Here is a 17,929-nt window from a genome sequence, read left to right on the forward strand (position 1 = left end):
AGCTAAAAAAAAATGCAAGTCTTTATCACAGATAACAACACAACCTAAGATCATAAAATATCATGGTGACATTTGTCAAAGTACTTTATTAAACACACTCTTTGCCAAGTACTGAATGGGTCACTGTGATGGAAAATGAGAGGAAAGAAAGAATATGTCCCGTGACCCCAGAGGTCTGACCACTCTGGGAAAGTAAGACTCAAATCTTTGGTAACATCCTTCAGTTGCTAGTGAGTCTTCTCCACTCCATCAACTACACCAACCGCATTTTCTAAATCGGGCTTGTTAATCACCTTTTCCAGGAAAGGGGTCTCATCCACCACTGAGCATTGTCCTAAGCTCCTTAGACATGCACTAGAGAAACAGATTCCTTTCCCAAATTGCAGCCATAGTTCAATTTGTTGTGACTCCCAGAAGTTGAATGCCAGGTTTTCGGTAATGGAGGCACTCTGGATCTTGGCTTCCATTGGCCCTAAACATGTTGTCCCAGACTGACTGGGACTGGTTTATGCTGAAGGCAAAGAAGTGGGTAATTTATGGACCATCAAGTGGGCAGTTATTTCACTAAAACTGACCCATTCATTTGTCTATTTCTTTTCATGTCTTTGGCAAGTATTTATTAAAATCATACTATGAACCACAGTGAGATGCCACTTCACACTCAGCAGGATGCCTAGGATCAAAAAGGTAGACGAGGGGTACCTGAGTGATTCAGTAGATTAAGCATCTGCCTTCAGTTCAGATCATGATCTCAGGTTCCTGGGATCGAGCCCAGCATAGGCTCCCTGTTCAGTGGTGAGTCTGCTTCTCCTCCTTCCCCTGCTCCCTTCCTCTGACTCACTCTCTCTCAAATGAAAAAATAAAATCTTAAAAAAAAAGAAGAAGAAAGCAGGCCATAATAAGTGTTAATGGAGAAACTGGAACCCCATGCTGGGGGGCATGGAAAATGCTGCGGCCACTTTGGAAAACAGTCTCTCAGTTCCTCCAAAGGTTAAACGCAGAATTGCCACAAGACCCAGCAATTCTGCTCCTAGGTTTTATACCCAACAGAACTGAAAGCCTATGTCCACACAAAAACCTGGCCATGAATGCTCATAGCAGTATTATTCATAATAACCTCAAAAAAATGTAACCACCTAAATGCCCATCAACTGAGAAATGAAATGCTGTCTGTACAATGGAATACTATCAAATAATAAAAAGAAGTGAGGTGCCACAACAAGAATAAGCCTTGAAAACATTATGCCAAACAAAAGAAGCCACCGACCAAAGAATGTTTAGTAAGTAATGCCACTTATAGAAAATGCCCGGATTAGGCAGTCTGTACAGAAAGTAAAGTAGTGGTTGGCCAGGACTGAGGTGGGCAGGAATAGGGTGACTGCTCTGGGGCTTCTTTTGGGGTGATGAGAATATTCTACAATTGACTGCAGTGTTGGTGGCACAACTGTGACTTTGTAAAAGACCACAGAGTCACACACTCTAAATGGGTAAATTGTATATGGCGTGTAAATTGTATTGCAGTAAAGCTAGTACAAAACAAATACTATGTACTAGGTCCTCTATCTCCTGAAGAAGGTGCTCCCCCAAAGCATCAGCTTCCCCTCTGCCCCCAGCCCTCCACAAAACCTTAAAATACAAGTGTGGACACTTAAAACATTTCTTCCTTCAGCGTTGGGAGATGAATAGGGTATTAGAGGGTTCTGTTTTCCGGGATGAAGTGTTCTTTTTCCCCATCTGTGGAATTCTTCATCCCAAGGAACATCGCAAAGTCAACAAGTATTACGGAAGAAATATGTCTTCCTGTTGTAATTGTGCTCATGTCACAGTTGGGACAGGAAAGCAAGGACTTTCTCCCCTCCTGGGAGACCAGTTGCCAAAGCTGACTTCCGGCCCAGATGGAAGTAGTTTGGGCTGTCGGGACACCTTTCCTGCGCCCCAGCTTGCTGCCAAATGTCCTCCTGGCCCTCAACACGCTTGTCCGTGTCTTCAGCAAAGGGGATTTCAAAGCCAGTGACTTTCAGGTGAAATCCAGTGTCTGCCCGACTGTCTCTAACGGAGAGGCTTATTTATGGTGTTTCTGCTGAAATGTGGAGAAAATGTTGTATATGTTGAATTGTATTTACATTTCAAATGGGTGGCTTAATTCTTAATTCTTAATTCCCTGCTTTCAGATACTTTTCACCATTACTTTTTGGCTCCTGCTGAGGCAACACCTCACTGAGCAAAAAGCTCTTCAAGAGAAGGAAGCTCTTCTATCAGAGATCAAAATCGGAAGTCAGGAAAATGAAGAAAAAGGTAAATTAGTGGGACTAGAGAGTTTTGTGCTCAGCAAATGACAGAGAGAGGACACCCCACATACATCAGAAAGCCTCTGTGCTTCAGACCAGATAAAAGCTGAGCGTGACCTGGAGTGATGGAAAACCAGGGCCCCAGTGGTGACGATTTCGTGCGCATGCGGGAGCTCACAAAGAGCTTTTGGAAATGCGTCTGCATTCCATCCTCACAAAATTCATTCCCACTTAAGGGAAGAAGAAAAAGGTTCAGAGAAGTTAAATGCTTTATCCAAGGTCACACTTTCAGAGCCCTGACACAATCAGAATTTGAAATTGATACCGTCCTTTTAATTTGTGTTATTGTCATGCGCGGGGGACGCCTTATTCATAGGGGATGCATTTCAAGACCCCAGTGGATGCTTACCACGGCAGATAGTACTGAACCCTGAAGATACTTATGTCGTTCCCTGAACATCCAAGACTATGATAAAGTTTAATTTATAAACTAAGCACCATAAGACATGAACAACTACTACTAAGAAGAATTATAATAATACTTGGTAATAGAAGTTACGTGAATGTGGTCTCACTCTCTCTCAAAATATCTTCTTGTGGTGTACTCAGCCCTCTAGTGAGGCTGTGGGATGAGAAAATGCCCATGCGTTGAGACGAGGTGAATGACACAGGCAGGTGACATTAACATTAGGCTGTTATTGACCTGACCATGTGTCAGGAGGAGGGAGGATCACCTGCTTCCAGACTGTGGTTGACCTTGGGTAACTGCAATGGTAGAAAGCAAAACCATGGAATGGAGGGCAAGGGGAGTCCCTGTTCTTAGTTTTCTAGATCCTGTAGTACTCAAAGCTTAATTTTCTAGATCCTGTAGTACTCAAAGTCATTGGATACTGGAAATTAAGTTAGGTATTATAAAAAAGATGAGCATAAAATATTCCCGGTTCATAGCTTTTAAACTGTATGAAATTCAAAAGTTGATTATGATTGGGTATAAATGCTGCCTGGTTTACGGCAACCGTCTAAAATCATTCAAATCACAGAGTAACACAGACAACGTAGACTTCCATGCCCCCCACCCACTCACACATCACATGGTCAAAGTGTGGCTCTGGGTGGGGAGCTAACTAAGTGTAACTGCATGGTCTTCTATTTTGAAGATGACGAGCAAGATATACAAACAGAAGGAGAGCCTGAAGAGAAGGAGGAAGAGGAAGCCAAGGAAGAGAAGCAAGAAAGAAGGAAGGAAGAAGAAGAGGAGGTGGAAGAAGATGATGACCAGGACATCATGAAGGTCCTGGGCAATCTGGTGGTGGCCATGTTCATCAAGTACTGGATCTACGTCTGCGGAGGAATGTTCTTCTTCGTCAGCTTCGAGGGTAAAATTGTGATGTACAAAATCATCTACATGGTGCTGTTTCTGTTCTGTGTGGCCTTGTATCAGGTAGGTAAACCATCGTCTTCTGTCTTTTTCTAATCCTGGTAGCCAGCCCAGGAATACATGGGAGCTTCCTTTGTTGAGATTCTAAATGATTGTCATCCCAGGAATGTAGTATCTAAAGTGATCAGTGCAATTCAAAGGCAAATGAAGAAGGCCTGGAAGGGGAAATGACTGTCTTCAGCGTATATGTTATTTTAAAATTGGGGGTTCTTCAAAAGTAAAAAACAAAAAGCAAAAAACAAACAAAAAAAAAGCTTCATGAGTTTTTCAAAACTAAAAAAAGAAAACCTGTGTAACTAAATTCATTTTTAATTTCAATTTTAAGTCCACATTTAATGTCAATTTTCGATTTTAATTTCAATTTCAATTTCACTTTTTAATTTCACTGACTGTTCAACAGCCAGTGAAGAACAGCGGCTGGGTAATCTAAAATATGGGTTGAACCAGTTCACTTATACTTCAGACTTTAGGATCAGGAACCTGTGTGTGTGTATAATACATCACCTTCTTTAGTATTTTATCCATTAGATTTATGGAAGATTCCACTAAAATATAAGAAGATCTCCACCAATTCAGTCTTAACTTACAGAAAAATTATTGCTCAGTGATAGAAACAAGTGTAACAGGACACTGTTCTTGCAGGCAGCCAATAGAATAAATGAAATAACTACACTAATTCACCTGTAGAGACAAAAGTATCTCAACCGACATTGATGAAGTTTTTAAATACTGGAATCTCAAAATGGAGGCAGTTTTTTCTCCCAGCAATAACTACCACAATGCTGTCATTGAACGCCTCCCATAGACTAGCTTATAATTATGATGATTTCATCCTCTTTCCAGCTTTCAAAGTAGGTACTTACAGAGGAGGAAACAGAAGCTCAGAAGGGTCGAGCGACTTAACCCAAGACCTCGTTAGCAACTCTCATGGTCCTGAGGTTCTAATCTGGACCCAGCTGCCTCTATGAGGAACAGAGCCTCAAAAGCCAAAAATGAAATATATTTGATTTTTGAGTACTTGTCAACATCATCACTTGTCATACTTGAATAAATCAGGTGCTTTTGTAAGTTTGTTTTTTTTTAATCAGTTCTTTTTTCTTGTGTGTTTTTTGATGTCTGATTCACAGGTGCACTATGAATGGTGGAGGCGAATCCTAAAGTATTTTTGGATGTCTGTGGTGATTTACACAATGCTGGTGCTTATCTTTATATACACATATCAGTTTGAGAACTTCCCAGGCCTGTGGCAAAATATGACCGGATTGAAAAAAGAAAAGTAAGCAGTTTGGTGTAAAATGGGCTGTGAAAGGGACAGATGGCGTGAAGATTTCCATGCATCTTGTTCAAACATAGTTGGGGAGGTTCTAGTAAACTGTGAAGTCATCACTGTCTGTAAGTTCCTTGAGAACAGGTCCTTCTGTGGTCTCCCTGCCAAGCCCTAGGCTTGACACGTAGAGTATGTACTTAATGACTATTAACCAAAAGGTGCATTTTCAACCCCATTTGAATGAAATAACTTTTAAAAAATATATATTTTATTTATTTATTTATTTGACAGAAAGAAAGAGAGATCACAAGTAGGCAGAGAGGCAGGCAGAGAGAGAGGAAGGGAAGCAGGCTCCCTGCTGAGCAGAGAGCCCGATGCGGGGCTTGATCCCAGGACCCTGAGATCATGACCTGAGCTGAAGGCAGAGGCTCAACCCACTGTTTCCTGTGAAATACCTGCTTCATCATTCATCACTCATGCCTTCTACTTCCCAGTTGAAGTTACGCTCAGCAGTTCAGTTGATTCCTAGGCTTATGATAAAAAGCAGCAGCCTCTCCTTGCTTATGGAGCTGGCTGCGAAGATTCTAAGGAGTACTTGAGGCCATAGCAAAAGTGCTAGTGGACTAATGAGGAAATCATTATTCACGTGCACATAATAGATCTGTGCATGTGCTGTGTTCTTTTATGATTTGCTGCTGTAAACTTCTGGAAGGAGTTACCGGAATGGGGCACGGAGCTGAATGAGTATACTGAGGTGGGAAAGAGAAAAGCTTAAACGGAAAGGTTCGCCATGTAGCTAGGCTGACCCATCTTTAACATTTATTTAACAAATATTTATCAAATACCTCCCATGTGCCAGATACTGGCTTGGCCTGGGGACCCATCAGGAAGCACGACAGACAGAGCCTAAGCACTGCAGAGTTTATGTTCTAGTGGAGGAGACCAAAAATCAAACAAACAAACAAACAAACAAAAACAAAAAAAAACCCTACTTAATATGCAAATTAATTAATTAATTAATTAATTGTGGCAAGTCTGTGCAGGCGACAAAAACAGGGCGAGGTAGTGAACAGTGAGGGTTCAAACTGTAAACGGAGTGGTCAGGGCAGGCTTCCCTGAGGAGGTGCCATTTAATCTCCCCCTGAAGGGCTTAAGAAAAGTGTGAGTTGGGTGTGAGATACGGAAAAGCATCCCAGCAGCAAACAGGAAGATCCTGAGACAAGACTGAGTTTGGCACAAGGGAGGAAGCCGGGGACGTTTCAGCTGCCGGGAGCAAGGGGGACAGTGGACAAAGCCGAGGTGGAGAATGCAGCCAGACACCGGGGATGGGCAGGGCTTGTCGGCATTTTAATCTTGGTGACATTTTTAAGTCTTTAAAGAACTCCTGACAGGCTGAAAAAAAATGTGCTATCTGAGGGTGAGGGTAGAAACCATAGGGCAGGTTAGCCAGCAGCAGCACGAGTCCTGTGAGAAATGATGGTGGTTTATCTAGAGCAGGTGATGCAGAGACAGATAACAGAAGGGGGCAGCTTCAAGAGATGTCTAGGAGGCTGAAGGAAATGTGGATGAATGTGCTATGAAGGCAAAGAAAGGCAGACTTTCTGATTTCAGAATGTAGCACAGGGTAGACAGTTATAAAGGGAGGACTCTAGTTGTGGGGGGGGGCAGGGGTGCAGGACAGCGTGACTGAGCAAAACTGGGAAATCAAGAACACTGTTTGGAAGACACTCAATATGAAATAACTATAGGAAAAAACAAAAAACAAAAGAACTTCTGTTAGATATTTGGGCATGAGAGTCCACAGGAGAAACCAGAGCTGTAAATGCATATTTGAGTCACTGGTGCTAAGATGGTGATTAGAAAAGATAGTGTCCAAGTGGGACTTGTGAGATAACGTGGGGGGGAAATAAGCTGGAGAAGATACTCAGCACTGAAGTCTGGGGCTATGTCACATCTGGAGGTCCAATTAAAAACAAACAAACAAAAAAAAAATGGAGGAAACAGTGACAGAAGAGAAAAACCAGGCCAGTGTGGCGGCACCAAGACCAGAATTGTTTCAAGAAGGACTAGAGGCAGAATTAAACAAAGACAGAGAAGCAGTCACTGAATTTAGCAATATTGAGGTTGTTTCTGACCTCTGGGAGAGCAGGTCAGTTGGATTGATGGAGACAAAAATCAAAGTCAACGCACGGAAGTGGGGGTTGCAAGAAATGGTATAACAGGGTGGTGAAAGAGGGTGATGTGATCCACAGCAAAACCAATGTGCCTAAGAAAAGCACTCTTGGGGGCCTGGGTAGCTCAGTTGGTTAAGCAACTGCCTTAGGCTCTGGTCATGATCCCAGAGTCTCAAGATCGAGTCCCACATCAGACTCCCAGCTCCATGGAGAGTCTGCTTCTCCCTCTGACCTTCTCCCTTCTCATGCTCTCTCTCTCAAGTAAATAAGTAAAATCTTTTTTTTAAAAAAAAAGGAAAGAAAAGCACTCGCTTTCTGTTTTGTTTCATTTTGTTTTGTTTTACAGGCTGGAGGATCTTGGCTTAAAACAGTTTACCGTGGCAGAGCTGTTCACTCGCATCTTCATCCCCACCTCCTTTCTTTTGGTGTGCATTTTACACCTTCACTACTTCCATGATCGGTTCCTGGAGCTCACAGACCTGAAGTCCATTCCCAGCAAGGAAGACAGCGCCATCTACAGGTGAGCGCTTGCAAGAAGCACGAGCCTCTTGCTCTGGGCAAGACAGCTTTGACTCACTTCAGCGGGGAGGAGCCTCCTGCGGGAAACCAATAACTAACCTTAGAGTTTCACCCTTGAGCTCTCCGTGGGTGAGTGAAAATAAGAAATGAGAGAAAAATGTGGCGTATTTGATGGCAGTTTCTGAAACATTACGTAGTGACTCAGGACTGGTTAATACCAAGTGATCTTGATCCTCACGTGAGTAGATTTAAAATAGCTGCGTGGATGCAAATACTTTAAGAGTTGGTGGTGGATATTTTGTGTCTGGGCTGTGATGTGTTTTTGGAACATTTAGGAAATCTGGCTGATTCAGAGGATGAGTTTTCTGAGAGCATACCAAAAACGATGGGCAGAATTTTCCTTTCAGCTTTGGAAATGAACTTCGCCTAAAAGGATAAAATCTGCAGTCTACCAGAAATCAGCATGACGTGCAAGGAAATAAAGTGAAGACAGTGTTTGCTTTTATCAGCTCTCTGTTGTCTTCTCATCTGTAAATATATAAATCGCTTACAAGCAACAGATGAGGTATCTCTCTCCCCGCTCGTGTGTGTTGCAACCACAATGGTTTTATCACAAATCTCACAGTCGGGTCTCTCACAGGGAAATTGCAAGCATTCTTCTGATGAACGTTCATGGTGATTTCTCTCTTTGCTTCAGTTTTAGCTGATGACTTAGTTCCTGGAAAAACCCTTGTTGAGCAACTGAGGGAGCAAAGGGCTGTACCCAGGGAGTGTAGATGCCAGCCGACAATCCCCTTAGTCCCCTTGACTTAGCTCTGAACTTTTCAAGGGAAACAATGAGTACAGCAAAAGAAGATGAAGTCTTATTTCATCTCGCACAGTTTATGAACCACTGGACGTTCGGTTTTCTGCTATACTAGGGACTAGAGTCATAGATGACTCCAAAACCCGTCTTTGGTGGTGAAAACCATTTTATAATCTCTGTCTGTGTATGGATAGCCAGCCAGATTTCTTTTCCATATTCGTATTGTGTTTTTTGGACGTAAGCTGAGTAAGCTTCAGATGCCTTTCAGTCTGTGAATGGCTCCCAACCAGTAGAATCCAGAGTCAACAAGCAACTGTTATTTCTTGTTCTGTCTTGGCTGTATCAATAAGCAAACTCAGCGATTACCTGTCTCCTCCCAATGCCCCGCCATGGTGAGGGCCCTGATGGGGTCAGTGACTGCTCTCAGTGATAATCAAACATTAGGAAAAATAAGGTAGTTATTGGAAGTCTGGGAGCCCCCTAGGAGAGATGGTTTCTAGGCAAACTTGTTAGCAGGAGTTAGCAGGAGAAGTCACCCTAAGACTAAAAGCTTACAAACGCAGCCCTGGCACAGGGAAGTAACATTTATCAGTAATTGTGGAAGTATTTTTTATGACGTTTTTGACATTGCTTGCGAACGCTAGGGATAAAATTTGATATTTAACTCTGAGAGGTAACATGCTTTATCTCATTATAAACCCTCACTATTTGTTCAAAAAGTCTTATTCAATAATCAAGAAAAACCTGTTGGTCAGCAAAGGATATTTGCATGTTTGTAAAAGAAATATCATGATTGGCGATAGCTAATGATGCCTTTAATTTTTTTCTTCTTCTAAATGCCTTTCTTGCCTTGGATCTCTATTTTCTTCTTATTCAGAATTCCTCCAGGATGTAGGCGCTTTTTTCCTGCCCTTGTTTTTATTATCATGTCTTTGAATCTAATGTCACACAATCAGATAGAGATACGGGTTACAGTTTTTCAGGAAAATTGAGATTCTCAGGACCACAGTTTTGCAGAAGACCATGCAGCTCAACAAGGATTGTACAAGCCCAAAGGAATCACAATTTTTGAGACCTAGGGTATGTGAAAACGGAATTTGATCCTCAGAGCTCCCTGGAAGCATGTAGAACATTATTTAATTATGTAGGTTCTGGAAAGGACTACAGTCTCACGTGGAGGTAATTTCTCCCTGTTTCCATGGCTGCTCCACGCACAGCCCTCACGCTCCATACCATGACAAGAAAAGAAAGATCTAAATTATTTGTAGCCATTTGCGGTCATCGCTTGCCTTCCTCGTGGCCATGGCTTAACCCCAAGCATGCCTTAAGCAGTTACTTTTCCAAGAAAACGTAGAGTGATGAGAGGCTATAAAAGACCAGCTACCTAAAGAGGTTAGGAACATGGTTTTTCATTTTCAGTCTTCAAAAAAACAGTTTTCTAGGCCTTAAAGGGTTCAAATTTCAGGTCAAACTCAAGTTCCATGTTTTGGAATTTCCTGCAACAGTGTAATATAAAAGTCCCCAATTTTTAACTTTGAACGTAGGATACACATCCCATCTTTTTGACTAACTTGTTCCCATTCTAGTGTTTTCCTTACTAACAGTAATTTTTGTCCCTGGAGCCGTAATAAATGACCACATTGAGATCAAAATGATGAAAAGAAAGAATATTTACAGAGTTGGGATTGACTGGCATGCTTTGCCTTCTCTGCTCCCACCTCCTTAGTAAATGTTTTCCAAAACTTGGCCCACAAATTGGGAATAATTAATTCATTGTATTCCTTAACATTGATTCCAGTACCGTGGTTTCTGTAAATATCCAGCTGCTGTTTTCCCATTTTGTCCACCATTTGTGTGTGCTGTGTTTTTGTGCACACATAGGTTGTGTAGGCAAATGTCACTTGTGTCTGAGGAAGACTTTACTGTGTTTAACCTTAGAGAAGTGATGAAGTTGACACTATGGAAAATGTTTGGATGTACATGATAATAGAAAAAAAAACTATTATTATTTCTAAGCAGGTGTTCTCAGGAATATTATTTTACTTATCTTGATAAGATATATACTATTAGAACATAACTACAGTCTATGGTAACATATATATATGATAATGTATGAAATATTCATCATGTCATTAAGTAGCCATCCCTGCAATTGATCCGTGTTTTGTTTTAGAACATATTCCAGTGCACAGAGAAACAAAATGACTTTTTTTTTAACTTCAGTCTTAGAAAACTTAAAGAATACTATGTGGCCTATGGTTACTTAGGAAGATTTCTTTCTTTTTTTTTAATTTGGGGGAAGGAGCAAGAATTCATCTTTTAGGTTGTCTCCTATTTGATAACTGTGCTCTGAAAATTTAAACATTACCAATCTTTAGTCAAGTGTGTTGAGGGGAGGGATGAGACGAATGGAGCGACTTGTTACCTTCAAGCATTTTTTTCCTGAATATATCTAACTTCTCCTTTCTCCTGAGTCTTGCTGCCCTGACTCCTCTTCGTGCACGGGAGTATCGATGAGCACCTGATGCCTTAAAGCTTGCGAGACAGTCTGCGTCTTTCCTCTCTAACGGTCTCCTCTTTCTCTCTCCCACCTGTCGCCCCATCCCCATGCCACCTTGGGCTTTCATCTCTCACCTCGTAGCCATGCCAAAGTCAATGGGCGCGTTTATCTAATAATAAATAGGTGGGTATGTCAATGTTTTCTCTCTTGTTTGTTTGTTTTTTTTTTCTAATGGTCTTGTGGTGTGTTAAACACTTTGCTGTTTTGCAAATGAAAAATGATGTCATCAGATAGGGGATAGTGGTCTTCAGGTATGCTCATGGATGTAGTGTGCCAACCAGACCATTTGGTATCTATCCCGAATGGTGCTGCAAGTGGACTTGGAGGTTGCCAAGGGTCTTCAGCTGGTGCTCAGCCTTTGGTCTTGGTTCAAACAGATGCCCCATTAATTTCATTCTTTGGTCAATTAGTCCAACGCTGGCCTGAGAGCTCATCATCGCTCTCTTGGACACGTGACTGAGAGCTCAGCTCAAGAACCGCCTCCGCCACAAACCTGCCCACAAATGCCAACTTTCCCTGCTACGAGGAATCTGCCCTTCCTCTGAATTTCCACAGCACTTCATCACTGCTGCCTTCTGACACTGTCTGCCTGCCTGTCTTATCTCCCTTGCCAGAGGCGTCAGCTCCTCGGCCGGAGTCCCTGTATTAATAATTCACCCCGTGTCCATGTATCACTTAACCTCAGGGCCTCACCCATCTGTTGACCCTCGGTAGATGTTTCCTGAATAAAGTGATAATAGTCACAATAATGTATGGTTAAAAGAAAATTAAGACATCGATTTCTACAAATATACCTTGACTTAAAAGATCAGCGTATTGAAGAAAGATCTTTTAGGTCACCAGATTTCATAAAAGATGCAAAGATGGACCCTGGGTCAAGGCCCTGCCTTAGAGCCTTATCCCTCAGCTGGGGAGATAAAACATGCAAATGACCACACATAATAAAGAGTAAGATTTGATAGTGTTGTCTGCAGAGTTATTCTCAACTTCCCTAAGAGTACAGAGAAAAGGTCTTTGGAGATCTAATTTCCTAAAGCTACCCTGACCTTATTAAATAGGTGAATTAAAAGAGCCACTCCTATAACTTTATCTTATTTGTAGTAAAGCCAGTGATGTAGGTCATAAAAACACGTATTTTACAAGAAAGCCAATGAACAAATTAAATATTTGAAAGATCTGTTGGTTTTCTATTCCATTCGCTTTTCTCCTATGTAAAATTCCAAGGCTGACAACCACATAGCAAACCTTGGGAGCCAAAACTTCTAGAAAGAAGGGTGAAACATTAATGCATCACTGTGCAGATCGCTGAAGAAAGAGGGATGAAGACTGGCTGGTTCCTTGGGGAGCCATTCTTGTTGACATCCTGAGAGAGAGGAGTCAACCTCGGGTTTTTAGCTGATAGACACTAGCTGGGGATCTTGAGCAACTATTGAAACGTCATCTCTTCAAACATAAGGAGCTTCTCTTTCAATCTCTCTCCGCCTTCTCCCCTCCTCCCCCCCTCACTCCCCTCTACTCTTATACCTGCCCATCCATCCTTCTCCCTCTCTTCCCTTGTCCATCCATCTCTGTCTCTCTCTATCTCTCTATCTCTTCCCATAAAGGATTTACCATCTGCTATATGAGGAGATGGCTGGGACCTACCTTAGAAGGCAGAAGTTGGTTTGATGTGCTCCAACAGTAGGGGCTGATACAAGTTATGGTTCCGGATGTCTAGGACTTCTCTCTTGAGAAAAAGCCTATCTTTATTAACCCAAGTCACAAGGCCAGGGAATATGCTCAGGAATTCTTAGAATGATCAAAATCTACCTAAAATAATTAAAAACTCAAAATATTCCACTGTTAGGACTGTCTTCTTTGCAGTGGAATCTTTCCTTTTCATATTAAGATAGGCCATAGTTACTCCCCAGGGAGGATGTTACCGGATAAACTCTTCCCTCACTGCTCTTCTGAAAGGCTGTTTGTAAAGCATGTCCAATTTTGAACAGGACCTAGTCTTGATGAAAATAGTAAGTCAATCCTTTTATTAAGGAAGCTTTCTCCCATAATTTCTTCTTTGTATGTTCAGTGTTATTTCATAAGGAGAATAATGTGTTTGTAAATGTAAGGTCTGGATGAAAGAGAAGACATGCCTACTTTCAGCTTCTGGGTTGATTAAAATTTAGACATGACTTAACAAGGTATGAGGTGGGGATGGTGAGGACAGTGGATGACTGGTTAAAATTTTGTTGATACAAATCCTTGTGGGGAAGTTCCAACTGAATTCTTAAACAAAATGAATTAGAATGTTTTAAAAGAAGTAACGGTCATTTCTGTCTTAAATGCAGAAACTAGAGCCATCATACCCAAACCTGTCAAGTATATTTTTTTCAGAGGGAATTACTACCACACACATTTAAGATATGATATTAAACTTACTAATCAAGTGCTCATCTGTGAGCACTTCTAAAAGCGTGTATGCATTCTAGAAAATAATCTTAAGCAGTATAAAGATTATTTAAATACCAATTATAAACACCAGAAATTTGCAATACACCTCTTTCCTCTAATAGTCTAATGAATAGGGTGGATGCACTTTACATTGCCAAATATTCCAAATTAGAGTAGTCATAAAAATGAATAGAATTTAGACTGAGTTTTTGTAATGGTAGACTTCCCATTTTCTTTCACAGAAACTACCTTAATATGTGGTTTCATATATTGACTCAAAGTCAGTTCCTAATACAGAATTAAGCCTCTTCAACTATCCATGTAACATAATTTGTTTCTTCTGTTTCAAATAAAAATGCCCATCCAGTGCCTAGAAGCCATTGGCCAAATATTCAGTGAGTCACATTGTACACCAAGTCCAGTGCTACAGTTTTCAAGGGAGCCCAGGAGCGTTAAGACTGGCTTTCTGCCCTCAAAGGAAGAGTCCCCAGAACCATCATTAGAATAAAATTATGTAGATACAAATGGAGAGATGCATGCATTGAGGACAGTTTAAAGAAAGCTGTGGGTGCAGAAGGAAAGAGTGAATGACGACACAGGAAGAAGAACATCACCTGCTTCGTTAGAATGCAACAGGAGAAACAGTCAGTCAGTGACAAGATTACAGCTCCAAGCCTGGAGCATCATAAAAGCAAGGCAAGGAAGTTATAGGTGTGGATAAAGACAATGCAAAAGAATAGAAAATGAACTCCACAGCGGGGGTAGGGGGGTGGGAAGGTTTGCAAAAAGTGGGATTTAAGGAAGTGGGGGAGGGAGTTCTCGGAGAATCCAGTTTAAATCTCCTTCAAATGCTGATTATATAACTTGCACATGAGGATCGTCACCCAGTTACCAGTATTGTAGGTATTGTAAGTTTCAGGGAGCATGGTTACTCATTTACGTTTTGGAAAACAAGGATCCCATTTGAAAGTTGACTGGGGGCAGGGGAGAGGGGGAGTATCTACATTGAGGTACTTAGGCTTTCCAAGAGATTCAGTCCAGCTGTTCACTATGGCAAACTGGGGGCTGGTTCTGCCCATGAACTCCACATTGGGCCGACAGCCCCACCTGTGCAGCAGCCCAGCCTCAGCAAAGGTAGGTGGAGAGCAGTCAGCAGACAGCACAGAAGGTTGAGAGTAGGGGGGACAGACTTCCAAGGAAGAAACGTTGGCGCTTTTTCTTCTGAATGGCCATTGTAATATACAAGTTCAGTTAACAATGTGCTGATGACAGAGTTAGAGTCCAAGATGAGGTTCCTTGCATAGGTATATTTCTAACTCCGCCTTCTCATGATACAAATGAACAAAAGCGGTATGTGAAGATCTATGAGCAGATGGTTATTTTAAAAATATTTTCTGTGTACTAAGCACTGTGTTAAGAGCTTAACAGAAATCACCTTACTTTTCCCAGCATTCTGTGAGGTAGTAGCTATTACTCCATTTCGCGGATCAGTGGACTGAGACTTGGGAGACAGGGTAGGGAGTTTTTCTAAATCATCTAGCTAGTAGTTGTCTAGTTGAGGCTTGATTCTGAGTCTTTCTGATTCCAGTGAGCGTGCTTTAACATTATTTTGTATTACCTTCAAAAAACTGCTATTAAAAAAAAAGGAAGAAAAATGAAAGGCTTTATTTAGGTGTCCTTTTTAAAATTGTAAACCCCAATCAGGCATTAAAAATATTTTCATCTGTACACATTTTATGAACACAGATTATCTCATGCAATTTCTCAGTTAACAGACTCCTACAGTCAAGTAAATGACAGCCCAATACAGGTTTCCCTTCTTTCTCTGTCATCCGTTACGAGCTCCTGATGTTAGACTGCTCCAGGAGGCATCCAGGAATTACATGCCCTGTTTCCTCCTAAGGATCGTGTTAGACAGAAATACACAGATAATTGGTTCAGATGCAGATACTATGTTCTTTTCTCTCCCCAGCATTATCTAGTCCTCGATCTCTTGTGGACTGTTATGAGTTTCTGAAGTCAATCTTCTAGACATACTTCCACTAGGTTTACTCCAGTGTTTTTCTTTGATTCCTTCATTCCCTAATCTCCCCTCAATATGTCCCACCTATGGCAAGACAATCTGGGGGCCTCTTTGCTTGAGGGCTATTTGTTACATACCCAGAGTGACAGCTGCAGAAACAGCCTCATCTCTGTAAGTTTCATTCCACTGATTAACTCTAATCCCTGGCAAGTTTTTTTCTTGTCAGTGCAAAGTCATGGCAGTATTGATGTAGAGGGGAAAAATGCACTCCAAGATGGTCATCCCTCCACCAAATGTCATAATGAGAAGTATCTTTTCACTTATAAAATGCACCTGCTACCAGTGCTGCAGAGAACATATAAATATTGACAATTGTGTGACAACTGACTGCTTCTACATTTAACACCATTTCATATGCCAAGTCCCAGCAAAACAAGAACAGCGCGTATGACCCCTGAATTTGATGCGCAGTGCTGGTGTGAAAATGTGGTATTGAAGTTTCAGGAGTTGGGGGGACTTCCCCAAGGACAGGAGAGTGGATTGTCTAGCTTTGGAAAATAAGAAGGGGGTACGTCATCATAACTCCCTCCACCAATGTGGGAACATCCTCAGGACATTTTGTCTTTCTTCAATTCACAAAATGTTTCTGCACCCTATAATTTACCTGCTTGGCACCCTGTTAAGAGGAATTACTTTTGAATGATAAAGGTTCGGAAAGTCTAAAGACAATGCTGAGTCATTGCAGTAGGTTCCCAGCATCACAGGTGTGTTTCAAATATAAAATCAGTGAGTTGTAAGGAAGTGTAGATTTTTATCTAGTCAAACTTACTGATTTTATAGAAAAAAAGATGAATTTCAGAAAGATTAAATAATATACTTGGAGCCCACAATTATACAGATAGGATAACATTATTAATTGTCCTTCCTGTTAGAACTAGGCTGAAATATATTATTAGAAATGAAATTTATTATTACAAATGGAGAAGATTATCAGTATTTCCAATAGATGATTCCATGATATTTCCTTACTGCCCACAGATGTTTCTTCAAATTGGCTATGAGTAAAAAAAGATACTTTTTAACAATGTAGGAGGAAGATGATACTTGTTACTGTCTAACACGAAATAAGCTGGAATGCCCCTGGTGCTGTCCAGGCTCGGTGAAACTGTGTCCCCATGCCTCACCCGGGCTGTCACACCCTGTCTCCCGAAGATGGCTAGTCCCTCAGTCAACCTTGGTGCCCGCGGGCCGGCACGTGATACTGACTTCTTACTCCCGAAAGCATTTTGCTTCCACTGCCTATGATTTAGATGACGGCAGAGTGGGATAAGTCTGTGCAAAAGGTTGATTGTGATTACATGTTATTTAAGAATATATATATATTTTTAAAAACCTATTTGGAGTGTGAATGACTGGATTCTTGCGGGATGGTTGGCTGCATTCCTTAAAAAGCATGATGTGATTTGCCTCTGTTGTCTCTCCGTTCTCCACCTTTATGACCTGCAATCCTGCCCACTCTCAACTCAGTGGCCAAGCCTAGGGTTCATAGCCAAAGCACGCTACTGACGCCATCTTGGAATGCTCTTGGCGTTAGGACCACTGCATCCGCATACAGGAATGCAATAGTGGATGATATGTAGCATGATGTGTGATCTCTGACATTCCTTTTAATTCTTCTGTTCTCATCTCCTCTTTTTCCTTTCTATTTCAATTACTTTGAGCAGCATCAAGAAAAAATTACCAATCCACCAAAATGAGTAAGTCCCCCGTGAAGCCATGAAATGCTTGCTCTACACGATTGTCATTTCATGCTTCTACATCCTAAACTCTGACCATTTTCTCCTCTGGGAAAAATGTCAAGTTTAGGTGTCGATAGCTCTCCATAGTGACTAATCACTAGAACCTGAATTGGAAAAGCTAACAAGACCTAACTGAGTTTACAGTTTGTTTTTAGAAAGAGCTAAAAAAAAAAAAAAAAAAGTGACAAGATGCTAACGACCCCACATTGCAAGGCCTGTGTACCTGCACTGATTTTTATTTTACTGATTTTTATTCCTTTTACTTGCCCCCTCAACTCCAATCTCTCCTGGCGCTCTTTCCTCCGCTGACTCAGCTGCTCTCTGCCAACAGACTGGCCCACCCTGAAGGAAGCCTTCCGGACCTCGCCATGATGAATCTGACTGCCAGCCTGGAGAAGCCGGACATCCGGAAGCTGGCCGAGCCTGGGGACGACAAATCAGAGGGATGCCCTTATAAGGCTGAGAAGGCTGAGCTTGGGAAAGACAGCGAGGAGGAGGAGGAGGAAGAAGAGGAGGAAGAGGAAGAGGAGGATGAGGAGGAAGAGACTTCAGGTAACCTGCCCACTACCAGTAGCTGCTTAGAAAATCCTGCCTGACAGACTCAGTGAATGAAACAGACACATTCC

The 17,929-nt window shown here is 41.7% G+C and overlaps 1 protein-coding gene across 4 annotated transcripts in view; it reads left to right on the plus strand.

Moving 5' to 3' along the window:
- PIEZO2 (piezo type mechanosensitive ion channel component 2) overlaps positions 1-17,929 on the plus strand; it is a 455,796-nt gene that overhangs the window by 342,643 nt on the left and 95,224 nt on the right. For all 4 annotated transcript variants that reach the window (XM_045065366.1, XM_004742696.3, XM_013051380.2 and 1 more), the window contains 5 exons: positions 2,172-2,295; positions 3,446-3,729; positions 4,854-5,002; positions 7,514-7,687; positions 17,635-17,855. In XM_045065366.1, coding sequence (XP_044921301.1) covers positions 2,172-2,295; positions 3,446-3,729; positions 4,854-5,002; positions 7,514-7,687; positions 17,635-17,855 — 952 coding nt within the window. The remainder of the gene's footprint in view (positions 1-2,171; positions 2,296-3,445; positions 3,730-4,853; positions 5,003-7,513; positions 7,688-17,634; positions 17,856-17,929) is intronic.

Source organism: Mustela putorius, unplaced genomic scaffold (genome assembly GCF_011764305.1).
Source record: "Mustela putorius furo isolate JIRA1106 unplaced genomic scaffold, ASM1176430v1.1 tig00003858_pilon_pilon_pilon, whole genome shotgun sequence".
NCBI classification, from domain to species: domain Eukaryota; kingdom Metazoa; phylum Chordata; class Mammalia; order Carnivora; family Mustelidae; genus Mustela; species Mustela putorius.